The sequence below is a fragment of the Phalacrocorax carbo genome, chromosome 3, assembly GCF_963921805.1.
Source record: "Phalacrocorax carbo chromosome 3, bPhaCar2.1, whole genome shotgun sequence".
Taxonomy (NCBI): Eukaryota; Metazoa; Chordata; class Aves; order Suliformes; family Phalacrocoracidae; genus Phalacrocorax; species Phalacrocorax carbo.
The window spans coordinates 56,297,865-56,324,731 of record NC_087515.1 but is presented as its reverse complement, the minus strand read 5'-3'; the positions used below and the strand labels follow the sequence as shown (position 1 = coordinate 56,324,731).

The 26,867-nt window shown below is 38.8% G+C and overlaps 1 protein-coding gene across 1 annotated transcript in view; it reads right to left on the bottom strand.

Annotated features, from left to right (window-relative positions):
* Positions 1-2,444: 2,444 nt before the first annotated feature.
* ADGB (androglobin) overlaps positions 2,445-26,867 on the bottom strand; it is a 129,693-nt gene continuing 105,270 nt past the window's right edge. The window contains exons 29-35 of the mRNA XM_064446993.1: positions 25,541-25,652; positions 12,736-12,917; positions 10,884-11,039; positions 8,347-8,455; positions 6,167-6,269; positions 4,614-4,797; positions 2,445-2,862 (exon numbers count right to left, since the gene is read on the bottom strand). Of these exons, the coding sequence (XP_064303063.1) occupies positions 2,671-2,862; positions 4,614-4,797; positions 6,167-6,269; positions 8,347-8,455; positions 10,884-11,039; positions 12,736-12,917; positions 25,541-25,652 (1,038 nt within the window). The 3' untranslated portion in view covers positions 2,445-2,670. The remainder of the gene's footprint in view (positions 2,863-4,613; positions 4,798-6,166; positions 6,270-8,346; positions 8,456-10,883; positions 11,040-12,735; positions 12,918-25,540; positions 25,653-26,867) is intronic.

Below are 26,867 nucleotides of genomic sequence, written 5' to 3'. Positions count from 1 at the left end.
CCTGAATACAGCCAGTAAATTCCTTTGATATGAAGATAATTAAATTTCATAAAGTTATGGTGCTTAAAAGCTGTCTTACTCCTAAAGGGCAAAAGAATAAAAGTGCTTTATCCATGTGAACACACAATTTGACTATGGGGCAACTTGGTCTACAAACTGGAGGCAATGATCCTATCCATTAAAACACAATGTATAGTTCTACTTGTTTGTTTTTCTTACAGTAAAGTGCTAAACTTGATAGCTCCATAAATTACTGCAATGGCTGTTTTAAAACACCATGTTTTAGTTTTTGTACATCTTTCCCCGCTAGCTTAGCCTGCGATGCGGTGCACCATGTAAAAACTGTTGTGTTGATGTAAAACTGATGCATATGAAATGTCATCAGTCATCTGTTTCTGGGTCCAATGCATGTAAATTCTTTGCCACAATCCAAACAAGACCTTTTCTCTCCCAGGCTCCGTTTCCAGGCAGGGGGATATTTTGTTCTTCTGGAACATGCACAGGGATTTAATAAAACTGCTACTGTGCGTCTCTTAAAACATTACATACTCCAAAGTACCTGCAATTAAACAGCGTGACAGTAACTCACTCCCTCATCATATCTGCGTTGTTGAAATGATAAATGAGCTAACAGAGACATTCACAAACCACATGGCAGAGTATGACAATGCCACATTACTCTTTAAAACGAGGAAATTATGAAACTTAGAATTGTGTATAACATCAGAACTAGATTTGATAATGTAGGTCTGAGTACACTGTGTCTGAGCTTAAGTCAGTTCATAGCCGATTACATGTGGGGATGGGTTGTGATCATGCAGGTTATTAGCTGAATTTTTGACATTTAGATGTCAATTATGCTGGCTTTTGGAATTGGATCGATTTTTACAACAGAATGTCATTATAGTGCTTGCAGTGACATCAAGAACAGAACTTCAGCTTGATCTTCCTCTACAGAAGCTCATTAGAGATTCACATAAGAAGACAACCAACACGTGCTATTGCCATGGAAACAAGATGGAATATTATGAAGCAGTATAGTCCATATTCCAAAATAGAGAGGACAAATCAGAGCAATTATAGCACAAGACTGACAGGCTTTTTATTTGCAACCTGTATGGTTCAAAGCAAAACTTTATCTCCTGCTCTTTGAAATAAAAATCACCTGCAGTCTTAGGACTCCGGTTTCAGTTCCTCCTTTTCAAACATGAAAACTTGAGCCAGTTAGTTCAGTTTATGTTGTATGGGAGGAAGGAGGCCGAATGGAGGCAGAGGCATCACAGCAGGTGTGTAGGTGTGGTGATATACAAAGAACAGACATCACAGAACTGATAGAGGAGTGAGTCAAGTTCGAGCCCGACAGCGAAGTACTGATAAAGCAGAGGTGAGCAAAACCAGCAGAAGCTGAACATCTGGTATGTCATTAGGATGCAGAAGAAAGGCTCGTTTCAAATGCAATGCTTAGCCAGTACCAGCGGCCAGAATGCAAAGGATAAAATTTCTTGTGATTTGCATTAAGTAGGTGAGTCTCATGGTTTCTCATGTTGCATGGATAATAAATGCTTTTGGCCATCCTGGACATATTGAATGTATACACTATGTAGGCAGTCCAACTTCCCAAGCTTCTGCTTGTGACTACATACACAGAAAGTTCTTGAAGCCATTTAAAACAGCTGTGTCTGGTCTAGAGAGAGTTTTCACTGTTAGGAATTTTGACCATTGTCTCTGACTACAGAGTGATAACTGCTGAGTATGAACGCACGTATGTTTTTTTGTGTGTGTTTGATGACAATACCAGAAAAATACAGGAATTCTAGGCTAATGGAAGCAAGAGCTTAGAGGAAATATCTTACCCTTCATGTGGAAAGCCTGTGATTGCCACTTCATTGATGCACTGGTTCTACCTTTAAGAAACATTTTAAAATTCCAGCCAGAGGTCTAGGAACTGAGGGTCTGTTGTAATCACTGTGAGCAAAGCCACTGTGGGCAAAACATAGCTTTGGGAAGATAAACACAGAGAGTAATGGAGTTTTAAGTAGTATTCAACAAGCCTTGGAAGGTTGCACCATGCATTTGCCACTACAGAGCATTACTGTGAGATTCAAAAACATGTAAGAGAACGATGAAAGGGAAAAATACTACGGTACACAGAAAGCTTTTGAGTGCAGAGTGAACTGGGCTTTGGGAAGCCTTCCAATGCCTGCATATGACACGTGCGGTATGCCACTATTTATTTATTATAAACGCTACAAAATGTCACCCACTTAAGGAGCTCATGTTTCTGCCTAGTTAAATGACTTCAAAACTGATAGGTTACATTCACTCTTTCAACTCTGGTTCATTCTTGACTGTTTTCATTGGAAAAAGAGGACAAAAGACACCATGATTTTGTGAGAAGAATCTGAACGTAATATGAATTTTTTCTTACAAAATTTTATTCCAGTAAAACATGCAAACTTTAATAGTAGTGAGTACCTTTATGAGAAGCGAAATATCAAACACTTGGTTAAAAAGAAGAATACTAGATCAATTTTTTTCACTAGCACCAGGCAAAGAGATAAAATGTGACATAGCTGACAAAAATACTGGAAAATAACAAACATTCTTTCTCATCTTTGCATGTAAACTTTCCCTTCCTAACCGCTAAATACAGTTTAGTAGTGCTAGCAATTACTTTTTTTTCCCTAAACCTTTCCCATGCTTTTTTTTGTGTGCATTTGGACTTCTCTTCTCTTGCTCTGCTTGCAGGACTGCTTCATGAGCTGCCAGCTCTTCTTGTTTTCTGCGCTCAGCCTCGAGCAGCTTACTTCTGTATGCTTCCCGAATGCTGTGAACTCTGCCTCGTGTTTCATCTAAGGACGCCTAGCCAAAACCAAACAGAAATACCCCCCCAACACATGAATCTTGGCTTCATCACAAGCAACCGCATCCTACCTGTTACATTTCACTTTGTGACTCTATAAGCACCTCTCCTTTTCTTTTTACATGTATTTTTATTGATTTGTCACAGTGACGCAGCTACATGTCAGTCTTTTCACCATGAAGGACTTCTTGAAAATCCTTTTTAAATTGCTGGCATAAGCTAATTGTGTGAAAGGAGGATAGGGCAACAGGCTAGTTACCCATCTGGGTCTAGTCCCTCTTCAGTTACCGGCTTGCTTTGTTGTCTTAAACAATTCCCTTAAAACCTAGTTTTCGGAAATGCTGAAATGGCTTAGGAGCTCTAGTCTTTTGAGAGACTGAAGTAGCCTAAATCACATTGACCTTCAACGAGACTTAGGGCAAGTGGGACTTGGACACTTCTGAAAACTTTTTCCTTTACATTTCCATCCTGGAAAATGGGGATACCTGGATACCTTTATGTAGTTCTCTGTGGTCTACTGATGAAAAAACTCTGTAAGTGCTAGTTGGCATAGTATGCATATCCACAAGTAACTCTCATTTTAAATTTGTACTGTGAAACATCTTTAATGGACATACTTTCTAGGAAGAGTTGAGGAACTACTCAATAAAAATTTGCCCTTCTAATATATGATATAGATATATATATAAAATAGACATATATATTATATATAGTATATAACAATATATAATATGCAATAATACAATATATACTATATAGCATCAATATATAGTTATTATATAATAGTATATAATAATATATGATATACAATATATTTCATATATGATACACGATCCAAAATCATAGCAACATCTGAACACCTGGACATGCACTCTTACTAGTCACTGGTAGAGGACTATGGCTCCTTGCAGACTTGGAGTTAAGTAGGTGTGGGAACTTATTAAGGAGGTGTTTTCAAGTGATTTCTGTAAATAGGTTGGTTTGATGTAAAATTATTTTTATTGTCTCTTATCCAGTTTTAAGAGCTCTGAACAGTCACCAGCTGATTGCTAGGAGTGATTGTATTACCACTGTGGAACAAAACATTTTGTTCCTGTTGACACTCAAGGGTTAAGCCAAATTTGCTAAGATATTTGTACCAGTTTCATGTCCAATGCATTGGCTGAGGTAATCCTAACACTGGATCCTACACTAATGCTAGGAAATCTATTATTTATAGACATGGTTTTTTTTAAGGACCAATAATTCCAATTTCTTGTTTGCTGACATCATGCATATTCCAGGAAAGCTGTGTTCTCTAAATTTGCAGTAAGACACATTAAGAGCAACTCACCCTCCTATGTAAATGATCTTGTTATTACTTTCCAAAAAGCCTATACAATTCTATAACCAAAAAAAATAGCCAAACCAGAGATGCTTTATCTAATATGCTCCTGGTCGTGTATGTCAAATGCTCAATTTATTCTTACTTTTAACTACCCTTTTATGGTGATATTCTTAAAATAGTATTTTTACAAAGAGCTGTGTCAAGAAAGTACTCAGAATATCATATCAAGTCGTGTTGTGTAGTACTAATTTTTTTCCCTAAAGCCTTTAGTTTTAACCTTTGCCCAAGCGAAATTTCAAGCTTGTTCGCTGTTTCTCATTATTGGTACTGGATACAAGTGTCTTGAGAATGGTTGTTCAAGAAATTCATACTAATGGTGGATATCACAGTAATAGTTACTGAAAAGTAATCTTGAAGACCTACCTGCAGATTTTCGTACATATCAAGTATATTTTGCTTCAGTAAAGCTCTGGCCTTTTGTTCTTTTTCTCTTTGTTCCAAAGCCAGCTCTCGAAGTTCCCTAAAACGGTTGATTTTTTCTGCTTTACGTATCTCTTGCTGTTGAATGATAGACTCATTTCTTAATGCAGACTCAGATGTTGTTTTCCTGAAGGAAATACAAAGATATTTCTCTCATTTCAAATGCAGTTTTGGGTGGCATATATTTTGCTTAACACCTCTATGCATACATTTGGCTTATATACGGCAATGTCACCATCGTATGGCTAGATATGGTTAAGGAGTCACTTTTCCTATGCTTATATATAACACCAATGAGAAAGCACATTCCTGAAGCCAGGTCTTCTTATACTTAAGTGCCTTTTTAAAGAATATTTGAAAAATCATGCTCATCTTTGATCATATGAAAAACTTCTACATGTGACACTTCTAATTTGCAAGAAATATAATATTTCCAGAAGTTTTTGATATTATAATTTAGCATTGAGACAAATGTAAATTTTTTTTTATTGCCGTTGGCATAATGGCAGCTAAGTGGATAATATATTTTTATAATTTGACTTAAATGCCTAGTGTAAAAGTCAAGGAGATGAAGACAAATTAAATACTTACAAGACTCAAGCCTGTGGAAGATATTTTGCCATATTTTCTACTGGTTTGATGTTATTCACTTCGATATAACACCAGTTTCCTTTCAATTTAAAATTAAATTTGGGGATTTTTCCAGCATGTTCTAAGGTCTTTTGAAAATCAATGAGCTGCATAAATGCCTCACTGAATACGAATGGACATAAGCATGAACTGGGTTCTAGCTGCAGCACAGCAAACTTTCAGGTGCATGTATATTAACTAGATATGTTCATATCAACATGGGATATAGTTCTTTCTAATAAAGAATACAATTAATATAATTATTTCAGCTATTAACTATTGTTAACTGAACTGCATGTTAAACATACAATGTGAATCCAGCATCACATCCTGACAAACTTCATGTGCGCTTCTTTCAAGAGGACCACTGAAATAAACATATTTGCCTGCACATGCATTTTCTTCAAATATTTACGTCACATTCTCATTGCGTGCAGTGCAGCGATTCAGCTCCTTCGGCGTGCATTATGTTAAGGAAAGGACATAAATGATAAATGGATGTAGGAAAGCTCAGATTTTAAAACACATCCATGCCAGGAAAATCAAAGCTGAAAACTGTATCTTGATGCCATCTACACTTCCGCGTTCATTACTGAGTGATTTTGTGTACACATGTAAGGGACGGATAAAACACGGGCCAGGATTTTCACAGCAACTTTAACAAGCCTGTGACAGAATTGTAGCTTACTTCAACGACATGTGAAGGATAAAGTCTACATTAACTTCTATTATACTGCATCCAACTACAGATAGGATACAAGTGCATGAAAATATGTTGCATTTATTACTTTATATATATGAAAATCCTTAGCCAGTCTTTCATTTTGGTGTTTCACTGGGACTTAATTGTTCCTGCTGCAGTTTACCTCATGTAAGGACTAAGGTCTATAGGCTCCCATTTTTTTTGCTGCGTTTGTAACCTTGAGTCAGTAGCTGCTTGTGATGCTCTCTTTCCTGCCGTAAGAGAATCTACAACAGAACAGAATAAACTGGTTATTCAGTTATGCTAGGAGGCTCCACCTAAATTCTTATATAGTTTTTTCCTTCTTTTGCCTCAGCAAAATACATTATTAAATAAGAATATGGGTTGGAGAGGGTATAATATTTCTGCCTTTTTATTTCCAATGCTCATCAAAGATGCTGCAAAAACCCCACATAAACTAGAGAGAAATTATGTATTTTAGCTAAACCCACAGTACTCAAGAAAGTTTGTAAATCTAAGTAAGAACATTTAATTTAAAGTGTATAAAGTATATAAGAATAACTTCTAATCAGCAAGGAATCACATTCTTTTATTTAAAAAAAAAAAAAGTCAATAAAAATCTGATTGGTCCTGGCTGTAGTTTAGAAAAATTATATTCCCTTTTAGACAGAGATTTAGTTTGGGAAATACCAGTCTAAAGAAAAATGGTCCCATGACAACTTAAAATTGTCATTCTGATGTCTTAGAATTCTTTTAACCACATGGATGGTAACCATGTTATGCTTTAATGTAGCATTCTCACAATATAATGACATATCTGTTATTAAGCATGCCACTGTGCTGAGCTGCATTGTGATTATTCCAACACTTCCTTCTTTCAGTTCGTCTGGATGTGCTGAAAATGCCTGTGAAATGTGATGAGATTTAACAATGACTGCAGTAATTTGTTTTCATAAAAACTCCTTCATTACCCTACTTGTAGCAGTAATCGATTGAAACATTTAAAAAGTATTGCTGGAATTTTCTCACCAAAAATAGGAAGGAGGTAAAAAAATTTACTGCCTATATATTTACTGCCTATACACAGGCAGATATACCAGCCTTCTCTGTTGGTCTAGAAGGGTGACGTGGACTTTGGAAGTGCCTTAGACACTGCCCATCGGAAAAGTACTCTCCAGAACATAAAAATTCTTATTAAGACACTGAACATTACGTAAATGTTCAAGCACATTATTGCCTATCGCTGCACTCTATGGAACGAACCGAACCACAGCAGCTTAAGGTCGTTGGGGTGTCACCTCTTTATCTTTACTTCTTGAGACTTTGTATTAGATTCCAAATGCTTAGTTTAGAACAAAGCTCTTGGTAGACAAGCATTAATTTTGAAGTCCTTCTCCAATAACTTAGAGGAAATAATATTTTTTTCAAGTTCCTTTGGAATGCAAGAAGTAACTAATGATGTATTTGTCTGAGGCATAAGGTGAGGACTACTTCTGCTTTAAGTTCCTAAACATTCCTGGGAGAATTACTTACCTGACTGGCAAAATACTAATCTTAACAAGTTACATACTGGTCACAGGTTCTAGTTCCACGCGCGAGCCATGACCAGATATCGTCACAATCGATCTGGGTATTATACTTTCCTTTTAATGATGGCCCTGATCTCAGCATTATTCTCAGAAGAAAAGAAACAACAAACAGCCGTGCAGCGTTGCACTCAGTTAAAATTTTAATCGGAGTCCAGTAATTGCCAGGGAATACAAATGAAGAATCCATAGAAGTTGCAGCCACTAAATAAAATTAGACAAAACTTATGGAAGCTGCCAGGAAGGTGATGCTACTCAGTATGCACTTTTTGAACACCTCGCCTCCAAAGCACTGCCCATGAACAGTTTCCATGAATATTAACATAAAGAAAATGCACATTAGAAATATTAGGGCCTTACTGACGTGCTATTTCAGCTGCTAAAAATTTTTTAAATATTTCTACACTGATGACCTCTGGTACCCAACTTGGAATTGAGGGAGTAGGTATTTTCCACTGAACTGCAAAAAATTTCAGGTTAATTTAGGGTTAGAATTCTAGTACAGAAGGACTGCCTAAAGTTTGCTTAAGGGTAACTTGGCAGCTTCCAAGAGCTGTGAGACTGTATCTGTGTCTGAAAACAGAGAAATGCAACAAGTAAAACAAGGAGGGGACAGGGAAGATAGAGACTAAGCATGCACTGTGAATCTGGACACCTTTATTTGGGCTGTTCTATCCAGTATTTAATGCAGAAGTCTTTTCTTAGGAGCTGAACATGATGAACTGAAGACATGCATGACAGAAAATTATACCCTTACCTGTTTCTCCTGAACTAGGTGTTAAACTGGCAGTCTCAGTCCCAGCTATGGGCTCCTCTGAATCTCTCACAGCATACTTATTAAGAAACCGCATGCGTTCCTGAAAAGCCTAGAGATTAAAGTTTTAATCCAGGTAAGAAAAATTCTACTGCACACTTTAAATCCCAAAATTTTTGAAAGTAGGGATCTATAAGTGGTCAATAAGACAGTAAGTCCTCAAATCCAGTGCATGTGAGATATGATGCTACCTCATATTACTGGTGGGTACATTTCACTGGTTTGATCTATGAAAACATCACCTCTAACAACAGGAATACCGTTAGTAAGTCACTGGGAAGGAAAAAACCATAAACAGAACAGGACCACATTTCATGTCAGAGTTATAGTCAAGCAATCTCTCCAACAAGATTTTTTTTTTTCTGAAGTAATAACCTGTCAACATTAAACATCCGTTTTTTCTGGTAATAGTCTGGAACTTTTGTTTAGTTTTAATGTGTTGTGTAGAGGAGAAATAGATTAGCATTTGTACTTAAAGTTCATCTTTAATTTCTATCAAGTGTGTTTTGAGTATATGAATAAGAATCCCTAAGTAAACCTCTGTGAGATGGTAGTTCAGTAAAATGAAAAGTAGGCAGTACACTTTGAATGGTTTCAGTCCACTCAGTGCATACTGGCTATATCTAGTGTATATCCCAAATGAGAAAATGATGCTGCCACTAACAAACCTAACACCAGAGTGCAGTATGCAACTCTGTCTGGGCTGGAATCAGAAAAGATGCTAGGGTTCTCATTGAGTCAGTCCTGGGACACTGCATGCTTACGCTGAAGATCATCATGCAATGAAATACTGGAAAATCACTGATCTCTGGGCAGTTTAAAGTAATCCTTGGATTTGAAAAGAAAAAAAAAAAAAACAAACCTGAAAAGCAAGGTTCCCTCATAGTTGAATGTCTGGTCAGAATACATTCAGCTACTGCACCTCCTTAAGGAAAGATCACTTCCTCCTAGGAGCTCCTATAGCCTGGTGATTTAGACTTCCTCCTGAGAAATGAGAGCTATGGGTGCAAACCCTTTCAGGGCCAGTTATTTTTTATGCTAAAACCACGCATCACCACATCTGCCTGTCTGTTCAGCAGGTGACTTTGGCTCAGTGGGCTTTCTCTTAAGGGCTCAGATTTCCAGAATAGACAGAGAAGCCAAAAGTCAGCCTGGAGTCAGGCATCTAATTCCCAGAGTCAGAGGGCCTGTGACCCCTGGAACAGGCAGGCATTGGGGCAGGGTGATCAGGAAGAAAGGAGAAGGGAAACTACTTAGTCTGGATAGCAGATCACCAATTCAAACCTTTTTTTTTTAGTGTATTACACACAGTTCCTGCAATTTTCTTAACGATAGCTGTTTTACAAAAATGTCATAGACCTAAGGGTTTTTAAAATGGAACCCTTTAGCTGTAATTCAGTTGATTTTCTGATCAAAAAAGGCAACGGTGATGGAACCAGCATTCTGAAGAGACTCTTTACACATCAAAGGTGATTCATTTCCAGCTAATCTTTAGGAGGCTGTATTTGCATTTTCAGTCTCAGCACAGCCAATCAAAGCTGCAGAGTAATGCAACTCTCCTTAGATCAGAATTTAATAAGTAGTGTCAGAAAAAAAATTGAGCTTTGGATACACTGAAGAGAACTGAGAAAATCTGAAAGTGTAACTGGGAAGACCCAGGTCTGAGGTTCATTTCTGAAAGGCAATATAAAAAATGCAAAATGCTTCTGAGCTGGAGTTTCTGGCTGAGTATCCCTCAGCGGCCACTGATGGTGGTGGTGATAGGGGATGACTGTCAGGTAAATTGAAAGACTGCATTTTGTTCTTTTATTTTCCTTTGGGTTTTTTTTTTTGGTAATGATGCTTCCAATTCTGAATCAGCAGTGTAACCTTTTGCTTTGCTAGAAAGACCTTGTATTATTTTTCCGTCTTAAGCATACATCATGTCAAAAGAGCCCAGCTGCAGCTGACATCTGAATTAGTATTGCTTCTCCAAAACAGTGAATTCATACAGAGAAGCATGTACAGGCTTATGGGTAACCTGAACCCAGAATGAATATGGGAATCCTGGCTGCAGGGGACAGTTTGAGTGATGATATGGCCAGATGCCAGTTCTTCAAGGGAAATCTTTTTGGCATGTTTATAACAGTGTATTTCTCACTAGAATCTGTTCATGCTAAACATCAAACTTGTCACAAGTAGCAGCTTTGCAATTGTGTAGAGGTAGTGGGCTTTCTCAGGAGAAACTTTCCTCTGTTTTGTAAAGTAGACTCTAAAGCCTCAGTAACCTACAGAGGTCTAAAATAGATGATCTTCTTGCCCAGAATTCATGCCCGTAATCACTTGATTTTTAGTCTGTGCAAAACTTCCTGTCTTCCAGAGAGTGGTGAAGAAGCCAGCCATATAAAGTCAGGTCTCTGTTGTGGCAACTGCTCTACCATCACAGCAGCTCCTGGAATTTGTGAAGAAACATTACTGCACGGATCGCACTCTGAGATTACCTTGATAGCCCTTCCTGGCTCTGCAGACTCCCATGCTTGTTTCATGGCTCTGATCTCATCTGCTCGCTGGGTGTCCTTCTTCACCTCCAGAACGTCAGCCTCTCTCTGTTCACTAACTAGACGTAAAGTCCAGTACGGTTTGTTTGAAGCAACTTGCTGAAAGGGAAGTATCACAAACATAATATATATGTTGCTATACATCTACTACCACTATTTAGGATGAAGTTATGTTTCAGTAGCCTGGTAATTTTCCCAACTGATATACATTATACATTGATAGACTTTGACATGCATTACTACACAAACAATGGCTGCCACAGGAAAGGAAAATTACTTTGCAACATCTGGGAGCACTGTGAGGTATTTTGTTCACATGCTTCCCCCCAGTCCCATACAGCATGGTCCACACTCCCAGTTCTTCTGAACAGCCTGTCTGAACAAGAGTATTTTGTAGCGATTTTTCATGTGATTGTCTTATCTCCCTGCCAAGCTATTTTCTTTCCTTCCCTCCTTGCCTTTCCTTCCTTCCACAAGCTTTTTTTACAAGAAATCTTATTGTAATTAACTAGGCTTTTGGTGTAGAAATACATCTTGCTCTGTCTTGTGAGGCATCAGTTTCTTTCCAATCACTTCCCAAACTCTCTAAACCACCTTAATGCATGGCTTCTCCAGAACTGTAGGGTACTAACAGCGCCTGAAATGTAGGAGACTATTCTGCCGTCTGACCGGTGAATGAGATATTGTGCTGCATGTATTTCTGGAAACCGTACCAACTGCAGAAGCTTTAAGCCCAAGATTTAGAAGTAGGAGTTCAGCTTTTATTTGAGACTAAAGGTGGGCATCCTCTTCATCTGTAGGCAGTCCCATCTCGAAATGCATCTGTTTTAGTGGGAGACTGACGAACTCCCAAGAACCATCATCCCAGCACCCTGAGCATACCTCATCACTGGGGCTGAAGGCAGAAATCTGACACAGCCTGAAGCTGCATCCATTTCTGTGGCCAACAATCTCACCTGCAGCCACTCAGACTGATCTGAAAGAAAGCTTAAAGCACTATTATAGAACTCAGTATAATCAGGATATGAATCATAGGGAAGTTTGCTGTGCAGCAGGTTTAGTCATCAAAACAGTTCAGTAGAGATTTCCTCATGAAAAACTCTATGGAGATGCCCTCCCCTTGAACTACCTGCCATGAGGCAGCAAAATTCCCAGCAAAAGCAATACCATTAAACGAGGAGCTGTCAGTTTCTTCTTTGTCCTCCATTAATCTGTTTGCAATCCATAAAGTCAGTTATTCCTTTTAAGGCATACAGGCTGGCAGTAGCCTTTCGGTCCACCACAGAACACTCAGATTATCCCACCGCAGATGGGAAGAATTTGCAAGTAGGCAAGTAGGTACCAGTTTTTCTGACATTGTATGTCTGCAAGCTAATGACAATTGTGACATACAAGACAGGAACTGACAATAGGGGGAAGACCTATTTAATCTCCCTGGGAACCCCTGAAAACCACCACAATGAGGGACAAATGGGACATGAATATGGCAAGTTCATGGAATTTAATAAACCGTCAGCAGAGACGGAAACGAGACCAACAAGAGGAACAACCAGTAATTGCTTTATACGTAAATAAAGAAATGAGCACATTACATCTCTAAATGCAGCGTGCATGTCTTTTACATGTGTAATTCAAACTCAGGTGTAAAGCTAAAAAGGTGGCAAAGCAGGGCATAGAGAAATGCAACAGATACAGTAGAAGTGCTAGTAATACTGGTCAGCAGAACTGAAAATATCTTTACACCCAGTGCAATGATGGCACATTCAACAAATCCAGTTTTTGGCTTTGTTCTCACCTGAGATTCAGGCCGAGATGCAAGAGATACAAGTGATCCTCTTTCTTTATTAGACTTCTCTTTTTCTGTCTTCTCAGATGCTTTATCTTTTGCTTTTCTGGTTGGTTTAGGAATACTTGCAGACTTTTGTCCTTCAGAATAATTGAGCATTAAGCTGTGCTCCTCATGCTTTTCCCCATGTACTATTCAGATGTAGTTATGATGAATGGTGAATTAGAGGATACCATTATCATCCACAAGTACATTTCCCCATATAATATCCAGGGTGGAATAACAGCACACAGCAGCCATATAGAAAGACAAAGAAAAGTCAGTTAATTAGTTGACACTTTCAAGTACTACACTAACATTTATTATTGGACCAAGAAAGTATCTGAGGACTAAACAACTTTAAAAACCAGACTTACAAGGTGGATATATTGTGACAGCCTTATCTGTCATAAATAGCACTTTACCCAGGGCTTAACTGTGAGTTTGCCGTGGTCCCTACACATCAAGTGCTGCATTGTTGCCTTGCGTATGGGTCAGTCCAAAGACTGCAATGTACAGAATCACAGTCTGACTTTTCTTATATAGTCTCATACAACCTCTGTCAGTGTTATGTACCCGGCAGGTGAGAAGCTCAAAGTAGGTAAAGTCAGTGTTCTTGCTGTCCCTTATCTTTGTAAGCCTGAAAGTGTGAAGAGCAGAAGGGAAGATATGCCCCACCAAAAATGCAAGCAAGTTAAGGCAAATAAACATCTTTGAGATTTGATGCATATTTAAGAAATTCAAAATGATCATTCTCAGAAATATCTGACAACATTTTGGATTAATTATTTTGTCAGTACATGTGTATGCTATATATGTATGCTACGTTTGGATTAAAGATACTGAGAATTGACATTTGCAACACTTATTCTACATTGTCTTAGCTGGTGGGAGCTGTTAACAAGACTTGTTAACGGAATACACATGTCATATTCTTGTGAAAACAAACAAACAAACAAACAAACAAACAAACAAATAAATAAAGCCAGCCTGTAATAGCATATAGCTTTAATAGCATAAGGAACACGTCAATTGGAACAACCTGGAATGGACCCACAACAAAATGAGAAAGATTAAACATCTGACCCTGAAATCTCTATTTCCCTCTACCTTCATACTGCTTGAAACATTAAAACAAATGCTGAAAACCTAGATTTAGTCAATACAATAAACCAGAGGATTTCTCATAGTGAAAAAGAGGAAACGAGTGACTGTGTTAAAATCTGCCAGTGATAACAAGGTACCTTTCACTTAATGCTATGCTTTTTTAATCTCTTTCCAGTGAGGACAAATTACTGTGCTACATAATTTGATCCAAAGTCCACTGAAGATATTCCACTGGCTTTAATGAGCTTTGGATCAGATCTGCAATGCCATGGGTGAGGTTATATGGATATATACAATTGTCAATATTAAATATATAGAAACATATTTATAATACACATATAACTACACATACAAATATATATATGTGTATTACATATGTTATATATGTTTGTTATGTGTCTTGTGTTTACATACATTATATACATATTTGTGTGTAAATTGTGTTATTCTTATCTCCTCATGCTACTTAAATAACATACAATGGCACCAAAGTGCTAATTTGATTCAGTGCTACCAAAGCATACATTAAAGTATGAAAACAAAAATTAAAGTGGTCTCCACAAATATTGAAGATACTAAAACAACTCCAGAGGAAATGCAAATATAAAATAAATAGTGATGACATTATTGGAAGTTGTATCATTATATTGCATTTAATGTCACATTATCATAACATATTAGCACCATAAATCAGGCTGGTGTACATGCATTATTCAGTGAATTATTAATTTTTAAAGATAAATTATTTATTGTTTATACAAACACTTGAGAAATTCAGTGCCATTAGCTAAATGATATCAGACGAAGACTTTCTATGTCATGGGATATCGCAAGCTTTGTCTGGCTTCTATAAATATTTTACAACTCTGAATTTTAATGTTTTGATACTCTGGGCTTATTGCATACACTGAGAAGTTAGTAAATAACAAACAAGGATATGAAATGGCAGGACTGAAATGAGGTATCCTGCTTTAACTCCAGATATGAAGGCTTGGGGCAGGATTCAGCTGAGTGCCTCTAGCTAACACTCCAGGTTCCCCAGCCCTGCTCCCTCCCTCAGAGGAGCGGGCAGTCATCCTGGTTTTGGGATCATCCTCAGATATTCCTGGAGGGGCACTGGCTGCAGTTTGGTCCTATAGCTTGTAGCCCACTCTGACTCTAAGGGAGATGTGAGTAGTTCCCCAGGGCTTTTCCAAGGCCAAAGCCAGGCAGATGCTTTGTATGGGATGTGATAAGAAGAAGGAGATGATAAAGTAAAAGGCCATTCTAGCTCACAGCTTGTGCAACAATCACCACAAACTCTCAGTGGCAATTATTGTATATGTATGGCACCAGGAAAAGCTTGGGCATCACACCAATTGACAGTGATGACAAACAGCTGACAGCAACTCTTAAAATCAGCTTCTCTACCACTTTTCAATTATTTACTCAGAGATTCATTTAGTCTAATGCCATAAGGGGCTATAGTCATCATCCAGTCTGATGTCCTGTCTATGACAAGCTGAATAATTACACCAAATTATTCTTATTGAAACTCATAACTTCAGATTGAGATGCAACAATTCTCTTCTTTAGGCAAAGTAGACAGCTACTCCTCTTTTATGAAATTCAAATTACAGAGAATGTATCATATTCATAGGTAAAATACAGAGGAGTCTTTTGAAGTTGTCTTTCAGAAGGTATCACACTCCCACTATCTGATATAGGCTCCGAGCATTTAGTGGGATCAGTTGGCAGAAATGACAGATTTGCTTAGGAAATGACCGAGAAGTTCAGATGTTGCTTCTTCTGTCTCTGACTGGACTCTCAGGAAGATTCTTGACAGATAGCAACATCAAAAATCTTTCCAAAGTTGGGCTCATCCAGACACTAAAGTTAAAGTAAAAATACACCAGGACAGAAGCAAACCACCAATGCAGTTGCAGTAGAAGGATGGGGTTAGAGCATGGCTTAGAGGTCTACAGGACATTAAACTCTGGCACCATCATGTATCCTCAGTGACCTATTTTTTTTCACTGAACACTAGGTAAGTGATTAATCACTGCAGACAGGCAAGGTGGGAAAGAGATAAAGAGAGGGAGAACTGAACATCCTGTTAAACATCTTGTGGGATCCTGCCCTTGGCACGAGCCAGCAAGTTCTTCTGTGTGAAAAGAAAGCCTGTGGGAGAAACTTTCCCAGCTCTGGATTAGAAAAGGAATATTCCAAAGGATATTGCCTCTCCTGCCTTTTCAAACCTGCCTCTACTGCCTGGGTTGGGCACCCTATCTCCCCCTGCTCTCCCAGTTGGATAGCCTTCTCTCATCAACAGCTAATACTCTTGAGTTAACTTAAGGCAATATATAAAATAGATGCTGCAGTCAGCCTTCAGTGCACACTGATGATTCAGCTCTGGGTGTGACAGTTGCACAATAAAACTTCTGATCTTACTACCAGAAAAGTAAAATCAAAGAATCCAAAAAGGCAAGAGCTGAAAATCATATATAAAAAACAAATCCTAAAATGATTTTGTTTGCACAGTCAAGCAACTTAGAATGGTATTAGCAGTTGCAAGATTGCCTGCTAATTTTTCCCCTTTTACACAAGAATTATGATCCAGACCTTACTTTTTTTTAACTAGTTTTCCATTGAAGTCTTGCCCTATTAACAATTCCCAATTGTTCCCAATGGAAGGAAAAAAAGAAAAAAAAAAGAGAGAGAAAAGAATGAAGACCGTATAAATAATAAACTACCTGTCACTTTCTAATTTCTGTGTACTTGGGTTTTCCTGGTTAATGCCTTTTTAATGTTTTGTTTGTGCAATGTGCTCTTTAATAAAACATTTAATGATATTTCATATGTAATAAATATGACTAAATATTAGTCATGAATTAACTTTTGTTAACACAGTTCTTTTTACAAGTACTGCCAAACTGCAGAATTAAGAATTTTGAAGAAACAAAAGAATAATAAGCATCAACAAATACAAAATACAAAATTATCATAGCATCTGTATGCTGGAGAACTTATTTTCTTTAAAAATATTCTTAATAAATATTTATGTAGTTTTAAAGGCTTTAGTAAATGCTAATACAAATATGCTTTTGCCATGATAAATTAGCTTTAATATAAAACTAACTCCAGATGACACTGTTGTCTTACATGAAAAAGTGATACCTGAAATGGTGAAAATTTGTTGCAGGAATCTTCCACCTGGCTCACTGCAGCTTTCTTAGAAATGGTGTGAGGATGCCTTTTGGGTTACACACCAACATTGCCATTATATGAATTGTGTGCTTGGCAACCGGTGCTAGCAGCTTTAAATGGTAAAGCTCACTTTTCAGATTGCCTTAGGACTAGTTCACAATCAGAAAAGGATTAAAATTTTTTTTTTCAAAAGACTTATCTTTAGTGAGCACTCCAGATAAATATTGCCGTTAATAGGGGTACACGAAATAAATGCTAAGTAGTAATACAGTCAGTGTTGGTGTTTTAACTTTATGATTAATATGAACTGTGAAAGGGATTTGGGTTACTTTGAAAGGCAGCAATTATGAGAGGAGACAGAAATCCCAATGTTTAAAAAGAATCCTAAGAGAAAAGTGCTTGTTATCACTGACTGTGGCTTGAGTATGGTTGACTGCAAATGAGCCAAAGCATCTGTTAACATGGAGAAGGGAAGCTATGAACTGGTATACTGCTACCTTGAACTAAACATGAGAATACTCATGACATTGACAAGCTTCAGTAATAACAGCTGAGAACTAGTGAAGAAACTTAGAGATTAAGTGACCTCCTTTGACCTGCAGTTTTACAGACCATGGTGACAGCTGTATGAAAGGATGCAGTAGCATGACTGGTGTGTTACATGCAAGCTGTTACTCTGTAGCTGACTCAGAAAGGATATGACAATGTAATAGGATGTCTAAGAAGCAGACTAGCATTAAAGGGAAAACAAGGAGAATAAATGGGTTCATCTGGGAAGAAAAGATGATTTTGTGAAGAATGCAACAAACTATAAGCAGGTGAAATCACCACTAAAGAAGCTGTGTACAGGCTAGTAAAGCTACGTGCATAGCTCCTTAAATATTACTAAAACTGACTAGGGACTATAGTAAATCAACAAGATACATCTTTGTAAAGTTCTGTAACACCAGCTGAAAAAAGACTGCAAAAATCTCAAATGTTGCGCTCGAAAACAAGAAATTACTGCTGATGAATCTAAATTCAGTCTAGGGTAACAGAAATAAAAAAAAATAAATACGACCAGACATTTAAAAAGAAACATGGAACCAGAGTAAGAAGTGAGAAATATCACTAATAAATAAAGATCAAATCTTCCTAAGAAAATTTAAGGGTATTATCAAGTGTATATATATAAAGGATAATGCAAATAATTTTTCCTTATCTCATATTTTAAAAATTGAGTTATAGAGCTTCAATATTAATGATACGGGAAATTTACTGAATGGTAGAAAGTAATATTTTAGGTTCTGCAGGAATCTAGGGGCAAGAGCACAGGGGAGTCAGCTGCACGTGTGCATGTGTTCATGTGTGCGTGCTGGTCTGCACCAGCAGCTGGAGTAGGGCTGCAGCCTCAAAAGCTCAAATGGCATCCAAGGCTAGCCACAGGGCAGACTAGGTTTCTTAAGTCCAGCTGCTGGAAGGATCCACCATTATATATATTTTTATATATATATATATATAATCTCTCTAATGGACTTCCATTCTGTCCAGCCAGAGAGAGAAGCAGGATGAGGCCATTGGTGCTGTCTGTGTTTGTGTGAGTGCTCTGTCTGCCTGTGATCTATATGGCTGGCAATGTATATATGTATATATGTAGTGTGTGCGTGTGTTCTGTGTGAATGTGCCTGCTGGGGCAACACCTTCAGCCTCGCTAATGGTTGGACCTGGGGATGTGGAGTGGCAGCAGCCTTGCCTCTCTTGGGTTATTGGATCCAGCATGATACATTTTCCTCTAAGAACTAAATCATTTTGTGTCAGCCTCAGTGGTAAAAGGAGAAGCAAATATGAGACATTTATCTAATTCCTAGGATTGTGACTAGTATTCCAACTGCTTTTAATCTGTGTTGGGTTTTTTTCTGTCCCTTAACAAGAAATGCTAAGAGAATCTGGGAAAAAAGGAAAAGCGTCTGTAATTTCTCTGTCCCCTTCCTGGCTTGAACACACAGCCTGTCTTTGGGATATTTCCTAGTCTTGCCTCCTGCCGAAATTCTTCTCCTAGCAGTACAGAAGTAATACATATCCCAAAAGAGGCCCTTTTTTCCCCTCTTGTCAGTATGTTTTCTTAAATTATCAGCAGGCACGTTTGTCTAGTTTCAGTAGAAACTTCTACGTTTGGATGTACTTTGTCAGGGCACTGTACCTTTATATTATGCTTCAGCAGCCTCTCTGACTGTAGAAGCAGCCATACTTCAACTGTTCCAGATCCCTACCTAAAGTTGAGGCTGTCACAATGTGCTTCCCCTCCCCCCAAACTGACCATTATTTCCTGAGACTATGATCAAGCAATAACCACCAGTGGCGGTTGTTATGGATGCATCTGATCATGACGGCTGCATCTGGCTCAACATGGATTTGGGGGAGACAGATAAGAACACAATAGCCAAGTGCTAATTTGAGCAATGTGCCCACCTAACCATAATGCTGGTCAATGTCTGACTCAAGCCAAATTTGGAAGAAGCTAACATTTGTAGTTTGTATGCAAATATGAGTCAATCATCTTACTTCATAAACAGTGAGCAGCCCAAGAGCCCTTTGAGCTCTCCTGCATGGCAGCAGTCTGCACAACAAGATGTCCCCTTAAGTAGGGATGTCTTTCAAGGTTATGCCAGCTGCAAAGATCCCTTACTCTTCGATACTGAGAGACTCCTTGTTGCAACAGATCCTCAGTAAGTGACTAACAGCTTGCTAAACTGTGTAAGCTTCACTAAGATTATATCTTAGATTGATTGTGCACAAGTAATCCTTTAGTCATAAATTGTTGACCAAGTCTGGGACTAGGATTGGATCCATCCGCACCTAGACTCCTCTGAGTAAGATTTCAGAAAGCAAGGGGGTCCTCTCTGAACCTTGTGACTCAACAGGAAGGTCTCCCCAGTGTGTTCGACTTACCCTGTCCTCTATGCAGTAAATAATCAAGTGTACCTTGTCATCAAATCTTGTTAAACCACTACTGCACTGTTTTAGATCAATAAACATATTGCTGCTGCTCTTTTACAAGTGAAGTACATCACTCCATCTGCGACAAATTGGTGTAGTCGGCAGCATGGGAAGTACTATCACCGATTATTTATGGAGGCATGGAGTGAACCCGAGTCCCAGCTTCTCAGAGGAGTGGGCTTGTGACAATTGGCATAATTGGGACGCTGTTGAAGAGCACCTAGAGGTAACCAGGCCATATGAAGGATGGAAAAAGGAAAGGAGTTATCTGCAAGATGCTAGGTACCTGTTTAGAAGCTGCATATCAAGAAAGGGAGAACAGAAATGGGAGCAGGACCTAGAGAAAGAAATCGAATGTAGAAAGGCAACTGAGTTGTACCTGTGTTTAAAAATTGAACAACATCAAAACAGTTACAGGAGAAAAAGGACAAGAGCTGGGAGAAGAGGTTGAGATGACGCTTATGCAGGTCCCCACCCCCTTGACACTGTACAGATCAGGAAACTAATAGTATCCTTTGAAGACTGGGATGGAGATACCTGGGGTGATCCTGATGATGGCAAGCCAGAGGACAACAATCCTTTGTTCCCCACAAATCCTCCTGAATATGAAGCCAGACCCATTGTTAAACCAGAAAGAACTGTGGGACCACGGGGTGGTCATCTGCAACATACCAAACAAACCATCCCCTAGGATCCATTGCGACTGACAGACTTCCAAGAGAGATATACCAAAAAAGCAGGTGAAACTGAAACTGAATATTTGTGGCGAGTATGCCTAAGTGGCAGCAACTGGATAATGTTGAGGAAGGATGAAGCAAATGGCTATTGGGGTCCAGGAGTTTTCTTAAATTTAGGACCTGACCAGACAACTACACCCCATTCTATCACCAGCCAAGTAGCTTATTGGGCTGGAGGAACAGACACCATGCAGTGAGGTGAACCCTCCATAATCCCCATTAAATCTCTAAGTGAGCTCTCTACAGCCATCACAAAAGCTGCTTGCACACAGGCCATGCATGAACGGGGACCCCACGATGTCCCACTGTCTGCTGTAATAGGTTTTGCAATGTTAAAACCACTCAGTAGAGGAGCCCCGACAATTCATTAACCCTATCTAGTTGCAGAACAGGATGCGTTTAGAAGAGATACTGAATATCATAAAAAACAGGGCAATAATGCTCCTAAACAACTCCCTAAACAGGCGGAATTAATGCACAGCATTGTTAACTACAGTCATGAAATGGGCTGGGATGATGCACCAGCTGAAAAAAACCCTAAAGCCCCGAGGAGGAGAGCATAAGGTGAGACCTGTAAAACAGGGAACAGGAACTAAATCAAAGGGAAATAAATCTAAAAACCTGCAAACAGAATCTCAAGAATGGAGAACTGAGTTATGGAAGAAGGCATTAGCCCTAGGCGCTCCTAGAGCCCCAACGCAAGGTCAGCCTACTGGCATTATCTTGAGCCTGATCAAAGTATCCCAGAAACATGATAATGGTGAATGGGGGGAGCATATTTCGACTCTGCCAGTGCCAGTTCCCAGAAAGGGAGATTCCTCCCCCTTAGGGAAGGCTTGTAGGACATTAAGTCAAAAAATGAGTAACGCCCAGAAGGCGACTGGGTGGATCTGTCTGTCCAGAAAGTGGACACTTATCTGTGGATAAGTGATGACGGCCCATATATTTTGATTCTAGTTGGTCCTCAAGGACGATTGGTGAGCTTTCTGATAGACACAGGAGCACAAATTTCACTACCAACAAGATGCCGAGAAGCTGGGAGTGTCACCCGGATGGCAAAGAGTTACGATTACCAGTGTGAAGGGAGCGAGTGTTGTGTGTCAAACTGCCAAGGTCAGTTTATGGCTCCAGGGTGAGAAGTGCATGTTGACTACTCGCTTTGCAATTGAAGATTGTCATGAAAATATTTTAGGATTTGATGTTTTAAACGGACGAACCTGGCACATGCCGAATGGCAGTGCGTGGTCCTTCAGCTCAAACATCGATCCCAACCTTGGTAGAAAGAGGGAGGCTACACTGCGTGTACTTCGTGCAGCTCCTGCCCTCCCCGATTCATAAATTACTAATGTACTACAATATCTGATTTCTGCTGCAGCACAAAATGGAGTTTCTGAATTCATAGCTGATTTAGAGAAATGACAAATTATCTCCAGAACCCACTGCCAATATAACTCACCTGTCTGGCCAGTTCGGAAACAAGATGGGAGGTGGCATTTGACAGTTGATTATCGGTGCCTACATGCTAATACAGCCCCCACTAACAGCTGCTGCAAACCTAACATCAACCTTGCAAGAAGCTGCACACCCATGGATGGCGGCACTAGATGTAAAAGATACGTTCTTTATAGTTCCCTTAAAGGAGGAGGATAAAGAGAAGTTCGCTTTCACTTGAGAGGGAATACAATATGCCTTTAACAGACTCCCACAGGGGTATAAACATTCACCAACAATTGCTCATGCCATACATGCCAAACTTTTACAGAAGGTCTCACTCACTCAGGATGGGAAACTATACCAATATATAGATGATATTCTGATTGGAGGAAACTCCCCTGAGGAGGTGGGGGGTGTGAAAGCAGCAGAATGGCAAGCACTAGCTAAAGCAGGAACTGAAAATCCAGACTGAAAATGGGACCAAGTAAAGAAGTAAAATTTTTAGGTACTTGGTGGATAGCAGGCAGTCCAGTGATTCCTCCAGATACCTTAAGAAAAATCAAAAAGCTTCAAATGTTCTAATCAAGGAAGGAGTTACAACAATTAATGGGAACTTTAGGATATTGGAGAAAGCATGTACCTGGATTTTCTATAATTTCCAGGCCATTATACTCACTCTTACAGAAAGGCAAACCCAGAGAGTGGAAGTCAGAACATAAAGAGGCGGTCAAAACTCTAACTGAAGAATTAAAAACATATCAGTCACTGGGACCAGTACACACCTGCAACCCTATCATAGCTGAATGGGGTTTCGCCAAACATGCTACTTACTGTATCCTTTTCCAAACTGGCTCTGATGGGCCAAAAAGACCTTTATTGTTTAGCTCAGCTGCATTTAAAGAAATAGAACAACGATATCCTGAATGGGAAAAGGGACTTTTATCTTTAGTCCAAGCAGTAAAACAAGTTGAGAAAATACATCAGGCACAACATGTGCAAACCAGAGGATAATTTAATTTACTAGAAGCAATCCTAAAGGGGACTGTGCCCCCAAAAGGAGTTGCACGAAAACCCTCTATCAGAAAATGCTATGCCTACCTAACAGGAGTTGCAGAAAATGTGCAATTAACTGAGGGACTCACTAAGGTTTCCAAATTGCAGATGCCCATAAACACAGACCATTTAGTGTTACAACAACCTTTTCAACCTTCACCAATACTGAATGCACTGCCCCTCACTGAGGGCACACCAACAGAAAGCATTTGGTCTACAGATGCTTCAGCAAAAAGGGTAAACAGTAAATGGCAATACAAGGCCATTGCATTAAATATTACCACCAGCAAAAAAAGTAACAGAAGAAGGTGAAGGCAGTGCAGAAGTAGGAGAAATAAGAGCAGTTGTTATGGCAGCACAGAATGGAGCAAAAATCATATATGTCGAGTCTTACACTGTGTGGGCTGGTGCCACGCAGTGGCTCTGTCAATGGGAAAACTTGAACTGGGAAGTAAATAGATCCCCAGTTTGGAGAAACAAACACCTTTCAAGATGGGATGGGGAAAAGCTCACGCTAAAGATAATCAACCATCCATGAAGTGTAATGGAAAGGTAGATGAGTTAGTTAAAATTAGAGAAATCACCTTAAATCCTGAGTGGCATCAGCTGGGAGAATGGTTACATCAAAACCTAGGTCACACAGCTAAGGAAGCTCTTCACCTTGCTGCACAGAGTAAGGGCTGGCCCGCAAGCCTGAAAACTTGTGCAACTATTCTTAAATGTCCCCAGTGTAGACTGAAATTACAAGTAGATCATCCTGCTAAAGCACCACCTCTACATATCAATGAAGGGAAAACTTTATGGTCTAGATGGCAAATTGGTTATATTGAGCCAGTCAAATCCTCTGTGGGATATCAATACATCCTCACAGGAGTGGAAGTAGGCTCTGGCTTGCTTATGGCAACTAAGTGCCGGAAAGCCGATGGGCAAAATACGGTGCGATGGCTATCACTTTGGTTCTCAAATCCACCTACTACTCATGCTATACAAACCAATAATGGCTCACACTTCTCATGTAAGGAAATGCAAGACTCAGCAAAACAAGAAGGAATTAAATAGCTATTTCACACCCATACTGCCCTCAGTCAAATGGGATGGTAGAAAGAGCAAATGGCTTATTGAAAAGGAGTCTCAAACTGCCTGAGGCTCAGTGGGACACCCGACTTTCCAAAGTACTCCATCAACTAAATAATCTATACGGGCCTACTGAAAGCCCTGTAAACCCAGCATTCTTTGTAAAAATTGAGCTTAGCGCTCCATCTACTGGGAAAAAAGAATATCTGACAACATTACAGCCAGGACAGCCTGTCATGGTCTGTAGGTACTGTGCCTGTGACTTTAACGAAACCTCGTGGCCCACTTGCCTGGAAAGCTACTAATAGCAACGGTGCTAAACATAGAATTAGCACATGTTGGATTTTTCCTTCTTTTTAATGGGGTAACCTGTTCTCTCCACTGAAACAAGCCTCTGTTTTCTCTTACAGCACCCCGCAGAATGGCAGATGGAAATGCTGTCTGTGTTTATGTTGCTAGTCCAAACTCTGACAATGCTGCTCCTCCTAACCTGTAGTCAAAGAACCCTGGAGCGGCCATGGTCCCAAGCCTGAGTTACATATACCAGAAGTGTAGGACTAAATACTAATAAAGACTTGGCCCTCTTAACTGTAGTAATGCATGGAACTAAGGTATATTTAGAAAATTAATGCAGCAGGGATCCTAAGCGTTTTGACCGACTACCCTGACTCCGGGGAGTGACAGGCCAGGAAGGATACTGAGTGATCAATGGATCTACCTATGAGAAGGCATCTCAAATTGCTGTGTACAATATCACACCAAATGGAACACCAAAGGATACAAAACTTTGTGCTGTTGAAAGATTAGACTGTTGGTACAATTTTACTTTATTACAACCTGGTTTTGTAGTTTGCCTCTGGGATCACCATAATGTGCAATGACCCACCTTATAATTTAAATTTAAAATAGGCATTACTAGGCTTAGTACAACAACGTTCACTCCATCTGCGACAAAGCCCTAAGAAGCTCAGTTGAGTTCTGCAGGGTATTCTCTGATTTCTTTATAATTTGTAAACTGAAGGTATAGAATCATGCGATCAAACTTCATTTCTATGAACCATGGAACAAAGAACTGTGTTGCTTAATTATTTCACTCAAGCAGTGAATAAAAGAAAAAATATCACATGGTCTTGGCTTGTAGCAATATAACATTCTTTTACATCAGTAACATGATACATTTGACTAAATACGTACTTAGGTCAACCTACCTTTGATCTCATTTTTCTCCATTTCTTTCAGTTCCTGAACAAACAGAGACTGACTCTCCGTAAGTGGCCAACTATTATACAACACCAATGCTTGTATGATATACTTGTGAGACTGTAAGAAAATGCAATATGTTAACATGCTGAAGACGATTATAGTAAGTATTCAAAAGTCCTGTAGGTTAGTAAACTGCCAACTTTTGAACTCAGCAAATAAAACACCTAATTAATTTACAAGCTTGCACATTACAGTATTTACAAGAAGCTTTAAAAATTAGTGTTAATTCCACAGATTTTAATTCCTGTGAAATTAAACAATTGCTCATGTGTTTATCAAGTGAAACTAAACTAGGCTACAATATAAGGAGCTACATTCCTTTAAGATTTCCATGTAACTCTTCTGTGTATGTCATGTGCTAAAATAATTTTGTCTTTGATTTTAAGACCTACTACAAGGCTTTGAGGCCTAATACTAGCACTCAATAATGTCTTAATTTGAGGTAAAGGTGACAGGATATATGGGTTATTTTAAACATTGTCTACACCGAACAGGAAATTATTCTCGTTAAAAATTGTTTTCCAAATTCTAAAGCCACTTCTGAGTCAAAGGAACAACTCTGGAATTTATTTCTCAATAATATTTTTTTTTTAATATTTTGTTGCAATTGAACTCAATTACCGTGAAAAATCACAGTAGAGAAACACTTGGAGATAGAAAAACAGGAACTGTTTTAGATAATAAATGTTATTTTTCTAAGACAGACAAAAAATACTAAGTGAAGTCAAGAAAAATCCATGGTTTTGACATCCCTCTCTGAGAAACTTGGCTCAAGTAGTGGCTATTGTGTGTGTGTTACTAAAGCTTTCAGCTGACCAGCAATAGGTGTTTCTCTATTAAAACTATTAAATCTGGCCTTCTCTTACATCCTATTTCAAAGAAAATTCACATTGAAGCATCAGAAGTTTAACTTCGTTACTGGTAGTTTTTTGTCCCTTAGCTCAAAGTTATGCTATACTTGAATTGGATTTAGCAAATGAAGAACATTTAAAGATTGAAAATGTCACCTTGATTTGAAAACAAAATGACCCATTGTTATTTGGGTATTCATATATGTACATTATCCTTTCTCTGTAGCCTCATTCAGAAGCTACCAACAATGTTAATTTTGGATTCCTTGTTCTTGCCTCAGGATATCAGATCTCTGCATGTACCAAAAGAATTACCCAGAATTAGCAATTTATCAGTACCCCTTCATTGTTTGTTTGCTCTGGTTTGGTTTTTTTGGTTGTGGGGTTTTTTCCCCCCTTTTCCAAATCCCAGTGATTTGGA